The sequence below is a fragment of the Armigeres subalbatus genome, chromosome 2, assembly GCF_024139115.2.
Source record: "Armigeres subalbatus isolate Guangzhou_Male chromosome 2, GZ_Asu_2, whole genome shotgun sequence".
Taxonomy (NCBI): Eukaryota; Metazoa; Arthropoda; class Insecta; order Diptera; family Culicidae; genus Armigeres; species Armigeres subalbatus.
In genome coordinates this window covers 380,190,810-380,215,727 of record NC_085140.1, presented here as the reverse complement: position 1 = coordinate 380,215,727, position 24,918 = coordinate 380,190,810, and the positions used below count along the sequence as shown (strand labels likewise).

Sequence of the window (24,918 nt, the reverse complement as noted above, 5' to 3'; positions counted from 1 at the left end):
AGGTTGACAGAACAAATAGTCGAACAAACTGAGATTGGAGGTTTCTGTTCTCACGAGATCGATTTCACCTTTTTAGAATTTTGTTTTTCTAGCTTAAAATTATTTTTTGACCAGATGTGAACAAGTCTAGAACTTGATCGGATCAAAATCTTTTTGAAATCTAATTAATTAAAAATTACAAAAAATTATCAAAGTACCCCGTTTAGAGGCGGTCTTGGGCGTTAGAGGGTTACTCGTTGACTTCATTAAATTAAACAATAATCCGTTCACAAATTACGTTATGCAAATTTGGGAAATACCAAACCTCTCCCTACTGCACAGCGTAACGTATGGATTTCTAATAATATTTTTTTATATTCGTTTAAATTTATTTCAAAACAAATTTTATTCCCGTCAAAAAGTATGGTCTTTCGAGCATATAAAAATGTTGGGGTTGTATTCAAGACACGATCGCTCGACGTAAACTACGTAAAACCAATTATAGTACACTAAACCAATTATTCCGCTCTATATAGAAGAGAAGGAACAATTCCATCGACACTACTACCCAGCTTTAGCTGCACCTCCCTATGAGATTCTGAGAAGTTTGAGGTGTCGGAAGCCCAATTTGTTTTGTAGTTTTATGTTGGCCATTTTTTACCGGAAATTTTGGGTTTCCGGAATCTATTCCGTGGCCATCAAATGACCAATTTTACCCTACCAAGAAACTATGGCTTTTTCGAAGCTACCTTTGAGATTCTGAGAAGTTTGAGGTGTCGGAAGACCGATATATTCGGTGATTCTGTGCTGGCCTTTTCCGGAACCTGGTCATCCGGAGGTCAATTTATGTCTATTTAGCCATTGTTGTCATCCATTCACATGGACCATTATTTATTTATACTAAAACACCTGTTACGGCGTTAAAAATCTCAAAATACTAAACATTGGCTCAAAAAATGGCTTTTGCCACATTTCAAAACTCCCCCTCTAAAAGAGGGAGAGTCATCCTGGGAATTGTACCCTTCTACATGGTGGAACTACTATTCCCCTTGATCACAGTTGAAATCAGTTTGAGGGTTAAATAAGTGCATCTAGTCTTCATCGGTAAATATTGAAGTTTCGCCTTCGTTGCCATAGGAATGACTTTTTTCTGGCCGGTATTTTCGGAATACATCCTGCATGTTGATAGCAACTGAGCTGATAATTCATTCGAATTCGATTCACCTTGATCATGTTTTGCGATTAATTTTCCCAAATTATCAACACAAGTACCGTGTTCGCTCTGCTCACAAAATGTATTCTTCTGCAAAGGTGACTGCACAGGTGAAATCGTAGCAGGTTCCTGGTTCTCGGAAGAAAGCCATATTATTATAGTAAGGAAAAACTCAACAATAAAATATATTCAGGTGAAATACAAATAAATATGAATATGTGAAACCCATAAAAACAGTATATGACTTCGTTCCTTTGAGTCGGATTTTTTGGTTCCATCTTGTGTCCCTTCAACCTTTTGACCCTTCGACCTTTTTTGTCCTTTCGATCTTTTCACCTTCGATCTTTTGACCTTCGATCTTTTGACTCAGATGTTTTGATTCGGCCTTTTGTCCCTTCGACCCTTTGGCCTTTCGACCTTTTGACCCTTCGACATTTGGCCTTTTGACTAAGATTTTTTGTTTCGACCTTTTGACCTTCGACGTTTTGTCCTTCGACCTTTTGTCCTACAACCCTTACTCCAATGTTGAACTCTGGGGTTTGAGCGCCCTACAACTAAAACTTTTATCAGTATTCCATACTGACTATCAAGATTTCAAACAAATTCAAACTCCTATAACCAAAATAACTATTTAAAAGCGAGTGTTCGGATTATGAGTCATGTTCGGAATTTTTCGAAAGTCTAAATGGTATTTGGCACTGACTTTTGCGGACTTTTCTTCATGCGATTCCCAGGTCGGCGAAGTATTTCGATCAAAGATCAATTTTCGTTTGCCTGGTCACCAAGAACGCTGTAGCCGATTTTTATACATGAGCTTTCCTAGCGTCGATCAAAAGAATAAATTAATTTTGTTGCGATCCAAGGGAATTCTCAGTTGGTCATGAGCGATTACTATATTGGAGCGAATATACAACAGTTCAACAATCAAAACGTTCAATCAGCCAGAGAAAATAGCATCATCTTCAAGTTCATCTCACCCCGCACTCCCAATTTTGGCGGTCGCTGAGAAGCGGTTGTAAAATTCTTCAGTCAAAAAAAAGTCAGTTCTGAAAAAAACATCAGTGACATATGACGAGTCCCACACCGTTACTCATCAGATTACCGAAATATTCACCAGCAATGACAGAAACGTCCATGTCGTAACAAAACACACCCAGGACGGCATCATTAGAAGGAGTATTCAAAAGTTTTGCAACCTTTCTATCCGAGACAATCACAAGTAGTCCTCAACAGAAAAGTAAATCTTTTCCTAAGAAGTACTTCAGCTCCGCGAAGATCACCCAATAAAAAAACTCTTAATTGTCAAATTGATTTTTCACCAATTGATTACAAAAATAAAACTCTACAATACTATTTCACAAATATAAAAAATTGATTTGACTTCGTAACGCTTAACGGCATACGATTAATAAAATACTTTTGAAAAAGCTCTCATGTTCATCCTATCAAAAACATACGAACGAATGGTAAATGGGCTGGTTTGATTAATTTTCAGGAAAAAGAACCGGCGAAATTGAGGCTTACTTTTTTTTCTTTTAAGATGAATATGTTTAATTCAGAAAACAATTTCCATATAATTAATTACACCGTTTCAAGCATAAGGTTTGCTCGGAATAATCGCAATGAACGGAAGAGTTGTTTCTACTTTGATTATTTCCCCCCACGCGTTGAAACTGTTATTCGTACTGGCTTCAGCGGAATTCTTCCACATGTTTTGAATGAGATTCCGCCATGTAATGCAAGGTGAAAAAACCGATTGTGAAAGAAATGAATAATCTGCATCGGTTAGTAGAAATACTAAGTATTTGGTAATCTTCAAAGGATAAATGTACAACTTATGCAGAAAAAAAAACATCGTTTGTTAACTCTGCATAGACTTCTATATAAAAATATACATCAATATAACGAACCTACTTATTTTAACTCATCATATTTTTAAATTTTTCAAGCTATGGAGAAATGTTTTTTTTTCGATTAATTTCTATCCAACATGAACCATAAATGTATAATTTCCTGGGACAGTAGCGACCATCAGGCACAATTCTCCATCTATTCACATTATCTTGAATGCTTCTTGATGATCAAGTGCCGAGAAACTGGTAATCCGAGCTCAAAACACCATTAAAAAGTGCCTCATTTTCTTGCAAGTGCTGGCTTATCCCACTTACCGTCGCTTGGGCCATAACTGGACGGACATCACCACTTTAGAAAGTCTTGCATAATCATTATTTGCAGCTTGGCTGTGGCTTGCCAGTGGCTCTGCAGAAGGCAACACAACAGCCTTTGTGCGTAGCGCAAAACTTCGGTAAACGAGAAAGATACTTTAACCACTTTTTAACGAGGTCGTTCCTTCGTTCACGGGGCTGAAGGAGCGACCCCCATTGTGTGTGACTTGAGCGAAGAGGAAGTCGTTATTTCCGAGATGTTTTTAAATGGTGGTCCTTCGCTGCGAGGAGAGAAGCCAGGACAAAAAAGTGCTGGTACTCAAATAAACAACAGAAACCTGCCTTTCCCGCAGCATAAATCTTGATTTTTAATTAGGAGATCTAAAAAGGTTCAGAGAGTAGAAGCGACCGAAAATTGCACCCATCTCGGTTGGGTGTCACCGGCAGAGTTACTCGAGTGGGGTTGGTGCAAATTGCTGGTGAAAACAGAAACCAGATCATTCCGTTCGCGCACGGTGTTCCTGCAGATATAGATGTTGATGTAGAAAACATAATCAGTTGTTTGGCATTTAATATTGAAATTCATCATTTGTTTAATGAATTTAGCTAACTAAACATGTAACCTTCCAATAATGTCATAAATGTTTCGACTTTTTCACATTATAATTTTCAATTTCTTTCTCATATTCTTAGAACAGGTTTTCTTTTCTTTTAAATTTAAAATGAACAACAAATTGATTATTCCATATTCGTATTCCAATGTGTCTCATCGTTTAAGTTTACTGAACTATGTAAACACTCCTTTCCGATACTCTGTTATTTTCGTTGATAGATAATACGTTCCAGCACACTGTGGCGCAAAGATAGCACCATAACAGGCGGGTTGCGAAAATATAGCATCGCTACCATTAATTCACCACAAAGCAGCGCCAAATAGAGATTTATTGTCCGGCAGCCACTCGTTTCATTATGTGGACAGCTATGGCGGAAAAGTTATATATTTACACTCGACCTCCGGTTGGCTGGTGATGGCGGCAAACAAGCATGATCCCCTCTAGTTGGGCATCCGCCAAGGGGTATTCTCGCTGACTAGTGGCAAGAGTCCTTGCCATCGAGCGAATGGCGTGTGGCGGATATTGATAGACAGGGCTCCATAGCGGTATGTATGAAACGGTCAACTCTGATCGGCAGGCGAATCGTCATACTTCATCCTACAGCGCGCTTCAGCGGAAGCAAATCAAGAGTGCTATCGCCGCTCTGTTGGTGAAATGGATTGACTAGAGGTTTGCGAACTGCATTCAACGAGATTCCTCACATGTGGTTTATTGCTGGGAGCACTATAATTGTTGACTATTGGATGTGGTTATAAGAGGCTTTGAATTGCACCGGTGAAATAAAAACTATGAATAGTAAAAAAAACGGCCAGGATGGATCGACCATATCGATAGCGGTAATAGCACTTCTAAATGCAGAAGTATTTGTTTTTCCATGAGACTAGTTGGTGCTGTCTCATTTAATTTCTCCACTTGATGATTTCTTTGCAGATACGTATGAATGGCAATCGGACTTCGAATTTCCAACCAACCCTATCTCACTTTTATTTTTGCAGGAAAATGTCTTTCTTTTGAAATGAAATGAAGAAAAAAATGAATTAAGAAAAGAGGATTTTTTTAAACTTGTGAGATGTGATTTTTCAGTGTTAGGAGAGTCCATCACTAAAATGAAAAAAATAAATAATACAGAAAAGAAGAAATGCAAAAATGAAGAAATTATGCAAAGAAGAAGTAGAAGAATGCAAAAAAAATGTATTCAATGAAGAAATGAAGAAAAGAAGAAATGAAGAAATGAAGAAATGAAGAAATTATGCAAAGAAGAAGTAGAAGAATGCAAAAAATCTGTATTCAATGAAGAAATGAAGAAAAGAAGAAATGAAGAAATGAAGAAATGAAGAAATGAAGAAATGAAGAAATGAAGAAATGAAGAAATGAAGAAATGAAGAAATGAAGAAATGAAGAAATGAAGAAATGAAGAAATGAAGAAATGAAGAAATGAAGAAATTAAGAAATTAAGAAATGAAGAAATAAAGAAATGAAAAAATGAAAAAATGAAGAAATGAAGAAATGAAGAAATGAAGAAATGAAGAAATGAAGAAATGAAGAAATGAAGAAATGAAGAAATGAAGAAATGAAGAATTGAAGATGTAAAGAAATGAAAAAAATTAAGAAATGAAAAAATTAAAAAAATTAAAAATGAAAAATGAAAAATGAAGAAATGAAGAAATGAGGAAATGAAGAAATGAAGAAATGAAGAAATAAAGAAATGAAGAAATGAAGAAAAGAAATTAAGAAATGAAGAAATTAAGAAATTAGGAATTAAGAAATGAAGAAATGAAGAAATGAAGAAATGAAGAAATTAAGAAATTAAGAAATGAAGAAATGAAGAAATGAAGAAATGAAGAAATGAAGAAATGAAGAAATGAAGAAATGAAGAAATGAAGAAATGAAAAAATGAAGAAATGAAGAAATGAAGAAATGAAGAAATGAAGAAATGAAGAAATGAAGAAATGAAGAAATGAAGAAATGAAGAAATGAAGAAATGAAGAAATGAAGAAATGAAGAAATGAAGAAATGAAGAAATGAAGAAATGAAGAAATGAAGAAATGAAGAAATGAAGAAATGAAGAAATGAAGAAATGAAGAAATGAAGAAATGAAGAAATGAAGAAATGAAGAAATGAAGAAATGAAGAAATGAAGAAATGAAGAAATGAAGAAATGAAGAAATGAAGAAATGAAGAAATGAAGAAATGAAGAAATGAAGAAATGAAAATATGAAGAAATGAAGAAATGAAGAAATGAAGAAATGAAGAAATGAAGAAATGAAGAAATGAAGAAATGAAGAAATGAAGAAATGAAGAAATGAAGAAATGAAGAAATGAAGAAATGAAGAAATGAAGAAATGAAGAAATGAAGAAATGAAGAAATGAAGAAATGAAGAAATGAAGAAATGAAGAAATGAAGAAATGAAGAAATGAAGAAATGAAGAAATGAAGAAATGAAGAAATGAAGAAATGAAGAAATGAAGAAATGAAGAAATGCAAAAATGAAGAAATGAAGAAATGAAGAAATGAGGAAATTAAGAGATTGAGATTGGAGGAGATTGATAACGAAATGTTATCAATATCACGTTTCACTATTAATGATCTATTATTGTTTACCCGGGTTTATGTTATTCATAAACCTGATATCACAGCAAAATGTATTATTTTTGTGTTAATTGTTTGTTTCTTTTCTCTACCTGTAAAATGTTTTCAATTTTTTGCTTATGCTAATTCGCCGACTGGCTGGCTAATCCACTGCTACTCGATCCCTCGGTGGTCGTGCCACAAACTTCCTAACTCGAATCCTCCTGACTCTCCCCGGCGTCGAGGGTGGTCTACCAGTTCCGGTGAAGGAAACTTCCGCACTGATGGTGCCCCGACTACCGGCGGCTATCGCAGGGGACGCTTTCGCGCATTGCGCCTATTTCGTCTTCGGGTTGCAGAGGTAGTCCGACAGTTCCGGTGGTGGATGACGTCCGCACTGGCGGTGCCCTACATACCCGAAGCGCTTTCTTCTTCTTTCTTCAGCAGCTTGCTAAGTTTGATAGCCCGTTTCAATGCGGTCCTAGCTTCCCGAAACACCGCTTTGCGTTCCTCTCTCTCTGGTTCCGTCCTTGCTCTCTGTGCCCGCCTCCGAGCTTTGAGGCAAGCAGCGCATGAGTACCGAGCCTGTCGTTCCACCAGTAAGCTGGACGCCGATTGCTTCTCGGTTCTAGTTTTCGTGGCATTGTAGCGTCGCAATCCCTTACCATCATTCTTGTTAGCTCGGCCTCATCAATGATCTTGGCACTGCTGTCCGGTCGAAGTGCCTCAACGAATAAGTCTTTGTTAAAGGCTTTCGTTTTCCAACCCCGTTCACTGGTTATCCTTCTTCGTGTTGCACCAGGATTTCGTTGGCCAATACGGTAGCGAATCGCCTGGTGGTCGCTGTGAGTGTATTCCTCGCTAACTCTCCAGTCCATACTTGCCATCAACGAAGGACTGCAGAACGTGATGTCGATGATAGACTCCCTCCCATCTCTCCGAAATGTGCTCACCGAGCCATTCATTACACAATCGTACATCTAGCTTCGCTAGAGCTTCCTGCAGCATATATCCTCTTGTGTTGGTCACTCGACTGCCCCATTCCACGGCCCAGGCATTGAAGTTATCTCCTATGACTATTGGCCTTCGTCCGATCAGCTTATCGGTTAACTGATCCAATATCTGGCTGAACTGCTCCATGGTCCATTTTAAAGGTGCATAGCAGCTGCATATGACTACGCCGTTAATTTTGCCAATCACGAAGCCTTCGCATAAACTCTCCACCACTTCTTGAATAGGGAATTTGCCCATGACTTGTATCGCAGCCAAACCCGTTCTATTTGTCACCCAGTTATCAGGGGGACTCGATACGGCTCTGCAATTATCGCGACATCGCACATCCTTTCGGCTGTAGACTGCCATAACAGTTGCTGTGCGGTTTCACAATGATTCAGATTAATCTGAATTATCTTCACTACTGCTGGCCTGCGATCGCCCTCTTGTAGGCTGGGCACTTGTAGCCACCCGTCTGATGGTCATTTCCGTCGTCTGAAGTACAAAGCATACACTTCGGTCTTTGCGTGCAGTCTCTCGCAAGATGACCTGTTTCCCCACATTTCCAGCACATGTTAGATCTGTCTGGACCTTTACAAGCTCCTGCCCGGTGTCCAAAGCCCAAACACTTGAACCATCTCTCCTCAGATTTGCTCACATCTGGGGCGGCTTTCAATGGGCATTTCGACCATCCAACCGTCAGTTTGCCTACTTCCAGTGCCTTATGAGCAGCGTTTGCTGGCAGACGAATCATCGCTGTCTGTGTGCCTCCGTACGCCTTCCTAATCTGGATCGACATTTGCACCTCGCCTAGATTGCACTGCGCCTGTAGTGCACCCCGCAGCTCTTCTTCCGACGTGATCTCGTCTAGGTCTCTGCACAAAATCACCATCTCTGGAGTTAAGGCTTTGACCTCCGCCTCTGAGCCCAATGATTTCGCAATGCGCTCCTGCATAACCGAGCTATGAACCGCAGGGTCCTTTTTCAACTCGAAGAGCATCTCTCCGGTTTATGTGCGCCTGGTCCTTATCACGTTTTCGCCCAAGTTCCTCAACTCAGGATCTTCTCTAACTTTTTTGAGAAGCGCTGCATACGTCGTAGCGTCGTTAGCCTTTACTAGCACAGCTTCCCCCTTCGGCGTCTTTTTACGAGGTGGAGGCTTTTCCTTCCCGTTCTGCTCCATTTTCCTTGCCTCTTTTCGCTTCGTTTCTTTTTCTTTTCCTTCTGACCTACTACGGTACTCCATCCTTCTCCCTGTGGAGTAGCGTCAGTCCCTTCGACGGCGACAGCTTCCGCCCGTTTCTGCCTCTTGAGTCCGCCTGGTCTGTCATCTCCCGGTGAGGTTCTTGCCCTTTTGGGAGTCATGGAGGCTGATGAACTCTCCACCCCGAGCAGTTTCCCTTTCCCCTGCTTCTTAGGATATAACGGAAATGTCCCGATACCTCCCTGTTCCAGCGGAACTGCAACAGCATGTGCCTTAGTTTGTGCCAATGCGCGCTCCGCTACATCGGCCCTCAGCGCTGCTGTATCGAATTCGTTCACTGCCGATAATAACGCCTTACGGACCCTGTGAACCATGTCCTTAATCTCCTTATGGACGTTGTTCCTCCCACCCACGAAATTGTGGAGTTCCTCCACCAATCTCTTCACGGCCACTATTTTCGGCTTTTGTGGGGGCTTGTCCAGTTCGCACTGCCCTGGCCATTGCTCCTGCAGCTGCAGTTGTTTCTGCTTCTTCTTCTCGTTTTGCTCCTGCTTCTGCCGCTGTTGTTGCTGTAGCACAACTGCCACTGACGGCGGTGATCTCACCAACCCACTACTGGCGAACGGGCTCGCCGCTCCTGCATATGCTTTTGCGTGATTTGTTGAATTATTAATTTTATAGGGCCCCCCCTCCAAACCGTTATCTCCACCGTCGTACGTAGTCGCTTATGATCCATGGATTATCTTTGCAAGCAGTGAGGTCCATGCGAGGGTTGACACGGACGCACTTATATGGCCGTGTTCAGAGCCGATAGCGCAATCGGGAAAATCTCAACCGAGCCTAGTACTCACCAAGAAACTTGGTGGACGAGTATTGAACGTATTCGGAGGACTGCTAGTTTTTTACCGGGACGGAGGCGGCCGTACTGTTGGCCCACTCGCCATTTCAAGCCGGTGTCACCCTTCCTTACTCAGGGAGTAGAACAGCACGTCCGTCAGCCCAATGTCGTCGTTTCCAATCCACTATCTAGATTCTGTCCGTTGTCGTAAGCCGTGACCAGTATATCGTAATTAGGACCTTACTGGTATCGATCCTAATGTGCCGGATGGCACTCCTGTTGATGGGGCTGAAGTGCTTTGGAAGCGGCACGGGTCGCTTGTACAGAGCTGCTTGTAGAGATTTGGTTTCTTGTAGAGATTCAACAGAGCCCACTGTCAAACCTCCGCCACGTCCCCTATGTAGATTCCGCTCGGGCTGGCTGGGAACCAGTGAACTGGTACCAGGGCCCGGTCATGTCCCGAGAAACGCCGATTGGTGGTTTTTCATTGGCGCTTGGGAACAAGTCCCGAGCTCCCACCGATGTGTGTATGTGTGTATGTATGTGTGTGTATGTCTGTGGACAAATAAATCTCACTCATTTTTAATGTACTTATCCTTAACCGATTTGCTCGCAACAAATTGCATTCGATGCAGAATCGTCTCCCATTGTTTCCTATTGAAAATTGAGCGGATCGGACTATGAACTTAGAAGTTATTGCCAAATTTTTTTTTATATGAATAGTCACTCGAAAAAGACGAGAAAGGCACCATCACCGCTAGGTGGATTAATCTGTGTTTTTAGTTTTGTTTGAGTTAATAAAAAGAATAAAACATTCAATTTTTATTGTTCGTATTGACAAAGGAGTAGTACATTTTTATAAATATTTTGCGATCGCTCTAATGAATTCACTACAAAACAAAATCGTTCAACAATAGGTTGAGTGCAGTTTGTTGATTGTGTTTGTCCTGGACGAAAATCTACTCCAACATGCATTGATGCAACTCCGCTCTGGGATGACAAAAACGATAAATTGCTATGAAAGTAAGTAATCAACACTTTCTATCCCAAGAGAGCATTTATGGCATATTTTACGATTCGTAGCTTCCGTAAAGGGCCGTAGAGCCTGCCCTCACACACAAGGCTTTTGTTCGCCAATTACCAGCAAGGAAGCAACTTCTAACTCGGTCGGTTCCCAGGACATTAATTAAAATTAAGCGTTCAAGAGCGGCTGACAGTGCTGGGCGGCGATTTACCATCCACTCCGGAACTCAGAATCTCATTATCCTTTATGTACTTCTTCGCAACTTTGATAACGAGCGACTACCGAACGGTAAAGTGCGCTTTTATAAAGCTTTTCATAAACTCGAGAGCGTTTGACAAGTCGCTTCGACACGACAACGACAGCGTCAACGATGGTGATGATGGTGGCAAACTCCATAAGATAATTTATTGGAAGTTGGCGGCATTTGGCAGTGCATTCCGGGCACATAGTTTCTCAAGTTCCAGCTTTAATGGCAATCACTTCTTGAATGTAATTGAAAATGACCCTTATTTATATACCCTCGGCTTCGGGTCCCGCCGAGGACCGACGTGATGGAATGACGATTGATCGCCTTTATCTCCTTCGTTAAGTAAAACATATTACCCCCATTTAACCCAGCGCCACGTCGCCGATGTCGTGGCCGTCGAGCTGACAATCGGGTGACGGTAAAGAGGTTATTTTGCCGGTCGCATCGCCGTTTGGGAGTTCGAAATGGTCTGCCGGAGGCAGCAAACCATGTCACTTTGTCCCATTAATTTTCCGAGGGAACCATTCTGGGGAACGACGAAAAAAAAAATCTGAAATGGGGCAACCCCGTAGGCGTAGACGGCTTCCTATCCTGCGGTTGGTATCTTTCCGTAATCTGTGATAGCTTCGGTGCAAGAGCGATGGAAAGGGACTCTATCGAGTGGTTTAGTTGTTCACAGACCTGTTCAAAAACGTTATACTTATATCAAAGTTTGATTTCTCTTTTAACTAGAAACTATTTGATCAATATAAGAAGCATTACCGTGGTTCCAAACAGTTGCAATTGCATTAGCATTATGTAGATTGCATGTTCACCATGCATGTTCATGTACTGGATGGCGTTACTTCGATCTACTAAGACCTGTTTAAAAGTTTTACGACTCTGATTTGTACAACAGCATTTTACGAATTTTACGTTCCATTTTACGAACAAGTCTACTCTTCACAATTTAGCCTTCAATATTCATGTGACCGAAACTCATAAAAGCTCCAAGACTATCTGTAGGACGGAATTTTCTATCCATCCTGGCCACAATTCCCACCCCTCTCTTGCTCGTTTGTCCCGGTTGGTCGCATATTTCTTGGTGCCAGATTCGCATGCTTCTTGGTTCGGCTTTGGGATTCATGTTCATAGAAAAACGACCAATTCACCAACTCTGGCACTGGAAAATTATGTAGGTACCTACATCTCCCCGCCCTAATAAAGGTTCGTTCATGTGAGTGTATGCGAACCACCAAGCAAAGAACATCGGATCAGCGAAACACAGTGCGGCAACTTACCGACGACGGATAGTGTCATGGAGTATCCCACCGGAGGCGTTGTGGATATCTGGCATTCGTAGACACCGGAATCCCGGGGCTGGGGATACAGCACCTGGAACGATAAGAAAGCGGAAACGGTGTGAATGAACGGTGGCAGGGGAAGATAATTGAGTTGTTGTTGCTTTGGAATGACGGTGAACCCTCAGGATAAATTTAATTTCCGGTCGATGGTTCATGTCAATGAGAAGCATGTTTTTGATCTGAATTTGGTGGGCGTAGGTGCATGTTAGTGAAGTAGGTTGAACTAGATAGTGATCTGAGGGTACAATTTTATACATCTGGAAATAATTGATATACCAGTCACACCTTGACATAAAGTAACTTTTACCTCGATATAACGTAACTTTTTATTGCCCATATTTTTGTTAGTTTTAATTTTAAAGGTTATTGACTATTAAAATACATTTTTTAACAATTCTATGGATTCTTACCTTTCTCGTAACTTGTACCGAAAGGCTATTATTTCACTCTGAAAATGATCTTTTTATAGAAGCCTCGAAACGATTTTATGACATTTGTCAGAAAGCCATTCAGAATTGCCAGAAAGTATATTCCAGAATATACCATTTGCCATAATGTACAATTCCCCAGAAAAAGTGAAAAAAAATCCGATTATTATTGGTTATAAATTCCAATTATTATTGGCAATTATTATTGGCCGATTATTATAAAAAAGGTAATTTTTCATAATGGGGATTTGGCATTATTTACTAATGAAAGGATTTTCTGTATAGACGAATTTCGCGCCAACTCGACCAGCGGTTGGCAGCACCATCTCAGAATTGAATGAAACTTGGTGGGCATAAAGATATGGTATTTCTAAGCCACTCTGCATACTTAGTTTTTCAAAAAATTTAAAGAGTAACATTTGATGAGGGCCTAATTTTTTTTCATGGATTTTTTATAAATCGATGTAACTCTAAAATGACAAGACCTACAAAAAAGTGTTGTATGGCGGACTGTCGTGAAATTCCCAGAAGTTTTTTGGAAAAATATCCAAAAAATAAAATACCGATTTCTACACTGAAAAAAATTAGTTTTAAAAATTAAAATCGATATTACAAAAAAACCTCATCTCAGAAATCGATAAAAAATTTTCTGCAGATAGGTATTTTAATTATCTAACTTTTCTGGGAATAATGTTCCTGTGACATATTTAAGGAAAAAAAGTTTTTCTAACAAAAACTTTTTTCATGTCCATATTGAGTGAAAATTTATCAGCGTGTTTTATGCCTACAGCGCCAATTATAGGTTCAGCAGCCTATCATCAACCAACAACACATTTTGGAAGGGAAGCAATTTAGCATAATCTAACATTAATGTGGACCAACATTTGAAAAGGGCGTATATTTTCCTAGATTGCTTATATCAATGTTACACACAAATGACCAGATTTACAAAATTGTGATGTTTGATGGACTATTGTAAATTTGTCTGAACTATGAAGTCTGAAACATAAAAGAGCGTTTCGTTCACCGAGAAAATAAATTAATGAATGTAAAGATTAAAATTGGTTTGGCAAAAAAAAAATTGGAGGTCGATTTTTTTTATCAGATAAACATTTTGATTCCAAACGATGAAGCTCGGTAGGTAATTTCATTAGGGGGATTTCCGGTAAACGCACATTAAAAGAATAATAAATTTTCCGCATTTTTTAAATTTTTTCTTCAATTTTATTTGTTACTACATGTAATTCTTATTTCTACTTGAATACTAATTAATTTATAAACTTAGTCGAACAATTCAAAGACTTTTGGGTCTTCATCTGAGTTGGAGTATTTTTTAGCCAGGATTTTATTATGAGCGATTGGTATAAAAGAATGAAGCTTTTGTGTGCCAATTATAGTTTTTGCTTTTTTGAAAAGTTCATCAAACTCTTGTTGAGTACCGTCGTCGGGGGGTGACAATGGGTCAAATGGGGGCGATAATGGGTCACTGCTTCAACTACTTAGAATGCTTGTAGAATGGATGTATCTGAGGACAAGAAGACAAAAATATGAGAGACCTTTTAGAACGATTTTGCTCTACGCCCTCCATGCTCGCGGTGAGAGCGATGACCCATTCTCACCCCCAGACCCATTGCCACCCCCGATGGCGGTATTTCTCATTCGTGATATAAAAGAAATGTAAAATAGTGATATTTTTATTTGATTGAAAACGTGTCCATTCGCCCATTCGTACAACTCCCGAGGAGTCTTGATAGTATTTCCATAATCTTTGGCAAGAGTTGCTCGTTTTGCCATTCGTTTGAGAGTGCCACCAATAGCTTCGCAAGGGCCTTTTCCGTGCGATGTTGTAAAAAAAGTGCCATTCTGCTTCTAAGCCATGTTTTGAATTTAAATTATACAGACTTGCAAAGTTCCTTTTATTTTTATAATGTGCTGCAGCTCACCCAGACACAAAAGTAATTTTTGTAAAATCGATCGACTGTTTCAAAAAGTCAATTAATTTTTAAATGAATAAGTGAACAGCTTTTGTGTCATGGGTCATTACTTCTGATTAATAAAGCTAACGTTTTCTAATTAACCGTTTCTTTTAAAGTAAACTTCGAATGGATGTATTGTTGCCTGGGAATTATTCCAACCTTGAGCAGCATTGTGGATAATGAATGAATAATTTTCAGAGAGATCTAACAGTACAAGTGTATTGCTGTTTGCAAATAATGTCATAAGTTATAAGTTTATCAATTTTTTGAATAAAATACGATACAATTACACCGTTCAGTGGTTAGCCTTTGCTGAAAAACAACATCTTCTTTTCCACTATTACAATTAAATATCACTTCAGTTTCGTTTCGGCAACATTGCCCGTTTTCAAAGTAATTATTTTTTTGTAATTGTTTTTAAGTTACTTCGATACAAAAAGTCAAATTAAACATAAACCATTTTCAAATGTTGGTCCACAATTATGTTAGATTATGCTAAATTGCTTCCCAAACAAATTTTTATACGTCCAAAATGTGTCGTTGGTTGATGATAGGCTGCTGAACCTATAATTGGCGCAGTAGGCATAAAACACGCTGATAAATTTTCACTCAATATGGACATGAAAAAAGTTTTTGTTAGAAAAACTTTTTTTCCTTAAATATGTCACAGGAACATTATTCCCAGAAAAGTTAGATAATTAAAATACCTATCTGCAGAAAAATTTCATCGATTTCTGAGATGAGGTTTTTTTGTAATATCGATTTTAATTTTTAAAACTAATTTTTTTCAGTGTAGAAATCGGTATTTTATTTTTTGGATATTTTTCCAAAAAACTTCTGGGAATTTCACGACAGTCCGCCATACAACACTTTTTTGTAGGTCTTGTCATTTTAGAGTTACATCGATTTATAAAAAATCCATGAAAAAAATTAGGCCCTCATCAAATGTTACTCTTGACAATTTTTGAAAAACTAAGTATGCAGAGTGGCTTAGAAATACCATATCTTTATGCCCACCAAGTTTCATTCGATTCTGAGATGGTGCTGCCAGCCCCATAGAAGGGTTGGCGCGAAATTCGTCTATAATATTTTCATAAAAGGTATCATTTAGTTTTCAGACATATTCAAATTTGCCTAATACAAACAAACTGTTCACGAATGGATATCATATTTCTTCGCCTCATTCCAGACGCAGACTTCATTTGAAAAATAGAATAATATCTACAAATGGATAATATTACTTCAAGTCATACTAGACAGCTATTTGCTTCTAAAGTAGGAATCATATCCACAAATGCAGATATTTCCAATTTGAGTGAAGTCAGTTGATTGAATAAAATTCTTCCGAGATCCAATGATTTCCAAGTTGGTGAAATTCGCAAGCCAAATGGCGACTATACTTCTTCTGATGAAGAATCGTTAGAGCACTTATTTGATACGCACTTCCCAGGATGTGTCGATATAACATCTTTGGATGTTCCTGATGACTTTTCATGTAGGTCTTGGGTTCAAGCACGTAGAATCATAACTACTGAATCGATTCAATGGGCTCTTAACAGTTTTGCTCCCTACAAATCTCCAGGGGAAGATGGGATCTATCCCGTTTTTCTTCAGAGAGGTTTTGAGCATATGAAAAATGTTTTGAAAACGCTTTTAGTATGCAGTTTTGCTACTGGATATATTCCCATATCCTGGCGGAATGTCACTGTAAAGTTTATCCTAAAAGAAGGACGTGCTTCGTATGAAGAAGGAAAGAGTTTTAGACCCATCAGTCTGACCTCATTTCTTCTGAAATGTTTAGAACGTATTATGGATCATCACATTCGTGATGACTGTTTGGCAAACATGCCTAACAATCTGGAAAATCCACCGTGACTCTTCTACACAAGGTTGTCTACGATATCGAGAATGCATTTGCACAAAAACAATCGTGCCAGGGTGCTTTCTTAGATATTGAAGGGGTGCTTTCGATGCAATATTGGAAGCTGCACTTTGTCATGGGCTACCAAATATAATTACTAAATGAATTCACCAGATGCTTAAAAACGGACATTTCAACTTGACATTACGTCAAGCAGCGATTAGGAAATTGAGTGTCTGCGGATGCCCTCAAGGGGGAGTATGAGCTCCACCGCTGTGGAATCTCGTTGCAGATACCCTATTGAGGTTACTTAATAATGGCGGTTTTCCTACCTATGGATTTGCCGACGACTATCTAACATTGATAGTGGGTTTGTGCATTACAACCTGATACAAAACGCTCTTCAGGTAGTTGAAAGTTGGTGTCGCTTATATGGCCTTCCGGTTAGTCCGAATAAAACATCTGTCGTGACGCTGACCTATTTGACTGGTAATCCAAATACCCAGCCAATTCACCCAACGGAACCCGTGCTATCGCTTCAAAAATCGCCAACAGATTGGAGATGTGGTACAGTTCTACTCGCAAAGTCGAACGGAAACATGTTTTTTTAGGCAGCACCATCATGCCATCTTTTTCTACGTCACACTCATCCCGAATTTCACATTTCAATGTTGGTATTTTTATTCGGTTGCTGCAGGCAGCCAACATTCATAACAACAAGCAATGAACTATCTCTCTCTCGTATACCTATTACAACGTTAAGACATGCTTACTCATTTTATTATTTTATTTACCTCAGACTTCATTCTACTACAACATCTATTGTACTTTTCACGGAAAAACGTAACCGTAATGGTATTCGTCCATTACATCTTTTTGGTTCTGAAATCAATGTAACTGATCAAGTAAAGTATGTGGGTCTAATTCTTGATTCAAAGCTTTCCTGGACTCCTAACATTGAGTTCAGAATAAAAAGACGTGTATGGCTTTCGGTCAATGCCGACAAACCTTCGGTAAAACTGGGGGTCCTAAACCCAAATATATCAAATGGATTTACACAACAGTTGTACGATCAATTTTGGCTTATGGATGTCTTGTGTGGTGGCAGAAGGAGGAAGTGAGGACAATTCAGTCTAAATTAGGCCATCTTCAAAGAATGTGTCTAATGGCAATGACTGGTGCGTTCTCTATAACTCCCACAACTCATACATCTCAAACAAGAAGCTTTTTCTTGTTCTTACCGACTCGGTTTTATGGAAGAGAATCCTGTAACCCGCAGTTCTACACACACTTCGTTGTTACCACTTATGGTTAATTGGGACAAAGTTTTCCTTGCTCCAAGTGATCTCACACATGTTAGTAGTATTCCTTATAGGACATTTTCAACACAATTCCCCTCGAGATAAGTGGACATCTGGCTATTTGGAGAGAAGTATGTCAGACAGCATTGTTTGTTACACTGACGGCTCCCTCCTCGAAGATAGAGCAGGTGCAGGCGTCTATTCGCGTGAGCTGAGATTGGAACAGTCACACTCACTGGTAAACACTGCACTGTCTTCGAGCGGAAATATTTGACATTATGTGTGGAGTGAAATCCGCACTGCAAAAACGCATTATGGGCAAAGTAATTTACTTTTGTTCAGATAGCCAAGCAGCTATTAAAGCTCTCGCTTCGGCCAACTTGAGGACGAAGTTAGTAATCGCAGTTCAAACTAAATTCAGTTAATAGTTTACACCTTATATGGGTACCTGGCCATTCTTCCATAGCTGGAAACGAATTGGCTGATGAGTTAGCCCACACTGCACCACAGACTTTGTTGGTCCTGAGCCAGCTATTCCAATGTCCAAGTGTAGGGTGAAGCGTTTGATTAGCTCTTGGGCTTCCACTCAGCACATTCATGTCGACAAACAAAATTGTATATCCGACAGCCATCTCTGGTAGTAGCAAACTATTTGGCTAATCTGTCTAAACAGAATTGACAGGTCACTGCCGACTCAACTATCACATGGCAAATATTCAACGTGTTGAATCATTTGTCTGTGATGGTTGTGAATCCGGTTATGAGACTTCTTATCATCTGATATTTAACTGCCCAGTTTATGCGCAACTGCGTTTCCAAATATTTGGCAAATACTTACTAAGTGAAATTGACTACAGAAACCTGAACCTTCAAAGTATTCTGATTTTCATAACCCGTTGTGGTAAGGAGCTATGAGCTTTTGTACGTGTTCATTTCCTTTTCCGTCAGGAGCGTGATGAGAAAGGTTGTGAAGGCGATGGCACAAATCTCCAAAATTGAGGTGAACGTGCTCCTGGAAACGACGGATAATATGAACCTATGACAAAAGGTAGAAAGACAAAAGGTCTAAAGGACATAAGGTCGAAAAGACAAAACGTCGAAAGGGACAGAAGGTCGAAAGGACAAAAGGTCGAACGGGACAAAAGGTCGAACGGGACAAAAGGTCGAACGGGACAAAAGGTCGAACGGGACAAAAGGTCGAACGGGACAAAAGGTCGAAAAGGACAATAGGTCGAAAGGGACAAAAGGTCGATCAAGAACAAGTTGATAACAAGTTGGGTGTATCACGACATCAATCAAAGTTGAAGAATGAGCAATTTTCAAAGAAGAAGTAATTACTATGAAACAATATTATGAATATCTAGATAGTTCTGTTAGAGATAAAAAAGATTGTTGATTTAGGAAATGAATAAAACTTGTATTGCGCGAGACAGAGTTGTCCTATACAGTTGGCAAAAAAGTTGCTCTTTTATTTTAAATTATTTTGAGCAATTAAATAAAATTCATTCAATGAGTGCAAATAATAGATGCATATCTAGGTTTTCTGAATGTCACTTCGATTTGTCAAAATAGTGCACTCCGCAGCCACGCAGGCGCACGCATTGAAAATACACCGGCGTGTAATATACGCCGGTGTATTTGATGTGCGGCGTGCACCATTTTGACAGATCGAAGTGACATTTAGAAAATTCGGCATCCATCTATTAGCTGTACTCATTGAATGAATTTTATTTAATTGTTAAAAATTGTTAAAAATAAAAGAGCATAGTTTTTGCTAACTGTGTAGGGAAACTCTGGAGCTAGATTTACTCTCTCCGTTTCAGTTCCTTGTCCATTTTGACCTTTTGTCCATTTCGATCTTTTGATCTTATTGATCTTTAGTTTTTTCGACCTTTGTCCCGTACGACGTTCTGTCCTATTCGACGTTTTGTCCCGTTCGACGTTTTGTCCCTTTCGACCTTTTGTCCTTTTCGACCATTTGTCACTTCGACCTTTTGTCTTTCGACGTTTTGTCTTTCGACCTTTTGTCCTTTCGACCTTCTGTCTTTCGACCTTTTGTCCCTAACCCGGATAATATTACTCCAAGTCATACTAGATAGCTATTTGCTGCTCAAGTAGGAATCATATCCACAATTGCCATGTTCAAACACGGGTACGGGAAAATACCTGCTTTTAAAGAAGGGATAGTATCTTCATAATCGGAGCAAGCGCCTTCTTTTAAAAAATGGATCTTATCCGCCTTCGCTTCATTTTTGGTAAACGACTATTTTCAAACAAGGGATCATATTAATCCAGCCAAGCGCCTGTTTTTAAAGAAGGAATCACATTTTCAATTCCCTCATCCGGGCAAGCGCCTACTTGTAAAGAAGAAATAACATCCACCATTGACTTAATTCGGACAAGCGCCTTCTTTTGAAGAAGTAATTATATCTAACCCAACCTAGCCCAACTTAATTCACCGAGTGGTGATACTGCATTTAGCCAAGACACCAACCTTATATCGCGCTTATAAAGTTTGATTCCATTAACTTAATAACTTTTGAACGCAATGGTTATCGTTATCAATCTCAATAGTGATCAACAAGGCTTTGTCCCCTGTCGAATGCAACTGTTGCGAGAAAATCGGTCAAGAATTACTATATGAAAAAGTGGCTAATGTTTTTCGGTTCTCGTGTGCACACACACACACACATACACACGAACAGACAGGCATTTGTTCAGCTCGACGAGCTGAGTCGATTGGTATACAACATCATTGGTCTCCGAAACTTCGATAAAAAGTTCGATTTTGGAGTGAAATGATAGCCTTTCGGTACAACTTTGTTGTACGAGAAAGGCAAAAAAGGGGATTACATCCACCACTGCCTTAATCCGAGCAAGCGCCTACTTTAAAAAAAGGAGTCACATCCACCATTATCTTAGTCCGGGCAAACGCCTATTTTTTAGAATGATAATATCCACCATTGCCTTAATTTGGCCAAGCGGCTATATCCGGCTTATGTCTGCTTAAGTCCTATGTATGAATTACGTTTTTGCCTTTCTCGTACAGCAAGGTGTAACGAAAAGGCTATATATTTACCAAGACGATTTAGTGATAGAAGGTCCGGAGACCCATAGTGTTATGTACCAATCGATTCAGCTCGACGAATTGAGATGATGTCTGTCTGTGTGTGCGTGTTTGTATGTATGTGCGCAAAATAAATCTCACTCATCTTTTAGGCACTTATCTCGATCCGATTTGTTTGCAATAAATTGCATTCGACGGGGAATCCTGCCCCATTGTTTCCTATTAAAAATTGGTCAGATCGGACTATGGGATCAAAGGTTATGGCAAAAATACGAGTTATATACAAAAAACACGCTAAGAAATCCTCACTTATTTTTTTCTAAATATTTCTAATGTACGAGAAAGGCACAAACACCGCTAGGTGGGTCAATCAGGGTTTATCAATCTTATTGTCGACCGATGGGTGTTATATTCCTCACTAGAAAACAACTAATGGGCCATCCACAAAGTATGTCACGCTTCTAGGGGGAGGGGAGGGGCTGGTGTGTTCAAAGCAGCATATAAAAATTTTAGAGGTTTGATACAAAAAGCGTGATTTTTTGTATATGGTTTGAACAATCAATCTTCGAAGCGTAACTTTGTTCGTTCCAGCAGTGTATTTTCTTCAGCATCTTTTAGGTTATATTTTGACGTTATGTGCCACTTGGTTTACGAAATGAAACATCTGGAAGTAAAAACGCAAAAATATATGTATCCCATACTAATTTCCAAACAAACTTCAAACGTGATGCGGAAAGCGAGGAAGCACTTTCGTTACTTTGGAACAGGGCAGTCCGGATTCCTTTCGCTTCAAGTTAACAAATGACCAAAAACTTTTTGGGTTCGTTCGCAGTCTTGTTTCCAAGCGTTTGACGTGATGATTGTAAAAAAGAAGATTGTTGTTCCGATAGCGATTACTTGTAAGCTTGAATTGCCGTTTGTAGTACGGCAGTCGACAGTTACTGTATCTTCGGAAGGCAGCTGATCGTTGTCGTTTTAGAGCGCGCTAACGGGGATTTGACCATAATGGTTTTTGTGGAAGCCTGTTCGCTGGAACAACATTGAAGATTGCTTCTTCTACTGCTGCGCTAAAAATTATCACGGCAGCATAATCAGCTCGAGAAAAACCCAGAGTAATGTACTCAGTCAACGGTTCATAGACAATCGGTGTAGCCAAATTAACCTTAACAACCAGAACAGGATGATTGGTGTCAATAATCAAGATCAAACAGGGGCTCGTCTGCCAATGAAATTTTAGAACACGAGGAAGCACAAACCAGCAAACGTTCGTTTCGGTTCAAATAGGTGTTGATTTGAGTAGTACAATTAGGTCGTCCTCAGCCTCAGACACAGCCATAAATAATAAAAATAATTTTTTTGTTTTAAGCAGTGTTGCAAAATGTCATGACATTATGTTGATTAAAACGTGACATTTTGGAGAGATTTCACTTTCCAGCCTCAGATGTTATATTTAAAGCAATAATGTATCTTTGTACAAACATATAGCAGTATCAAGCGTTATGAGAACTTCTAAAATCATGAAGAAAATTTGGCTTCTGAAAAAAGTTATGAAAAAAATATACAAATGACATGCAGATGACATTTTACAACACTGGTTCTTAGTCCTCGAATGTTCTGGTAGTAAATTCGGAGACCATTCGAAGATCGTTTCCTGGAGCTAGAAATCGAAAAGATTTCAGACACTGCTTGTTCTAAATTGACAATGTACTCCTCTGAGGTTGCAGGCCGGCAGCCACATAAGCCGACCGCAGGACCGGGACGATGACGATGGCGGATGTCCGCGTAGAGCACGACTGGGTCGGATTTTTTGGGGGCTTCCTTAATGCCTGTGGTGAGTGGCCTCAGAATTGACGAGTAAGCAGCGGCTGAGAGGATAGGCGCGCATCGACGGCTAGAAAGCGAGGGTTGGACAGGTACTGGAAGTTCTGAAATGCAACTATACTTGCCTTGAGTTGCAGGCCGAAAGCCTCCGTTACCATCACCTACTGCAGGACAGGGACGATAACGAGGGCGGATGTCAGTGAAGAGTGCGACTGAGTTGGGAGGTGGGAGGCTTTCTTAATACCTGTTGCATGGTGTCCCGGATCCGAGGATGTTAGAGGGTAGAGCTGACCTAGTAAAGTCGGTAAGTTTTTTGCCAGATCAACGAATTCCCAAAATTGTATTCCAGTGGGCCATAAAGCTGGATCAAGCGCCAAATCAGGATCAACACGTGTCTTTTCCCTTTGGAACAAAGCGTATAAAGTCGATCATACTGGTGAGCACAAATAGCGCGATAAAATATTTTTCACATCGTCGTCAGTGATGAGCGGGTACAACCAAAATTTTTCGGTGGCATTGTGGGACATAGAGGTAACTGACAGACCACTTAAATCGATTGATTTTGTGCCATGCACAACAGGCGCATCAATAATCTTCCCGACGGCGCTGCACACTCCGTCTGGCCCAAGCTGGATTGTTTTGAGGCTTAGCAGTCAAAGTCTCCACTTTTCTGCTCAACTCAATCACATCATCATGCAATTTCTGATCTTGAGACTTTAACGAAGATGTAGCAATGGTCATATATAGATTTCTTATCTGATACTTGTCAATTCGTTAAATCGCGACTGATTGATTGATTGACTGATCAATATCCGGGCAACCCCAGATGATGTGATGAGCTTTATCATCACTGCGGCAATTAGTGGAAGGCCTTTAGAAGTGCAACATCATACAACTTGTTTGAAAGCATCCGTTGGGGATGGTTCAACATGTGGTTAATAAACCGAATAGTAGCCATCGGGATCTCCAGTGGCCTTGTAAGCGAAGGCGTATGATTTCCAATCCGGAGATGGCGAGCTCGATTCTCGGATATTTTCGGGTTGAAAGCTTTCTCGACACCCTGGGCGTAGTGTATCCATAGCACTTGCCACACAAGATACTAACTCATGCAATGGCAGGCAAGTTTTCAAATAATAACTGAGGAAATGCTAATAGAATACTAAGTTGTGTGTCACGGGATTAAGGAAAGTGCTGAGGGTTAGATCACGAGTAGCGATCGTTCGTTCCCAAGTAGCACGCTTGTCCCGAGTAGCACACTTGCTACATATCAATTACTGTGACTGATATGCAACCAAATCCAGTCACATTAAAGTTGCTACAACAAAATCGATCTGAATGTGCTACTAGGGGTTCCAGATCGGTTGCCGCAACGTATTTGATCATAATCAAGTTTCTGAAACCAAGTTCGATTGGAATGTGCTACTCGATTTGGAACAGTGTGTGGTACTCAAATATGACTATCAGGGGGAAACCGAGTGGTTTGGCAACTTGTGTGGAGTCGGAGGTAGTTTGGTTGCCCTGGTCAAGGTGGATGGAAACCGCCCTTGATCTGCCGTTTATTGCATTCACCTGTCTCCATCGTTCGGCAGAGGTTTGAGACGGGCTAATACTGTCGATGAATTCCTCCCACTGTTTGGACTGCACCTTCCTAATGACAATCTTGCACTGCCGATGCTTCTCCTTGTAGCATTCCAGGGAGTCTGACCCGAGAGGGTGATTGGTGCTAAGCCCGTGCGCCCGGATCTTACTTCAAGCTTCGACCGCACACGAAGTGTCCTCGTTCCACCATCTAAGGGCTCGACGGCCGGGACGACCACTGGACTGCGGTATGTATTGCACAGCAGCAGCGACGATTATGCCGGTGAAATTGGTGAGGGATGTGGGAGGTTGGTCAGCGCAAGCAATCCATAATTCCAAAGGTGTCTCTTGATGTTGGCAGGAAGTGGAGCATTGGCTGAATTCTGTATGGGGTAGTGGTTGCTATCAGGTTACTATCATACAGATTGGTACCGGCAGAAGCGCGGCAGGATAGATTTACTCACAGCGGAGACATAGATGCTGTGGTAGAGTCCCCATTAAAGAAGGTGGGGGACACGTCATTGAGCGTGCCGAGGCCAGCTTCCAGGAACGCTTCAGCTGGAACAGTACCTCGAATAGCTTGAATAGTGGTCGCCCCTTGATCCTCCCCCATAGATATGATGAGAGAGTAGAGGTCAAAATAGCACTTAAAGAAGGTTCCAATATTTAAAAAAAATAGCATTATTTAAATGTTTTGGA

At 40.1% G+C, this 24,918-nt stretch overlaps 1 protein-coding gene across 1 annotated transcript in view; it reads right to left on the bottom strand.

Moving 5' to 3' along the window:
* The window catches only part of LOC134213139 (T-lymphocyte activation antigen CD86), a 291,904-nt gene that overhangs the window by 68,989 nt on the left and 197,997 nt on the right, over positions 1 to 24,918 (bottom strand). Inside the window, exon 5 of the mRNA XM_062691780.1 lies at positions 12,125 to 12,218. Within this exon, the coding sequence (XP_062547764.1) occupies positions 12,125 to 12,218 (94 nt within the window). The remainder of the gene's footprint in view (positions 1 to 12,124; positions 12,219 to 24,918) is intronic.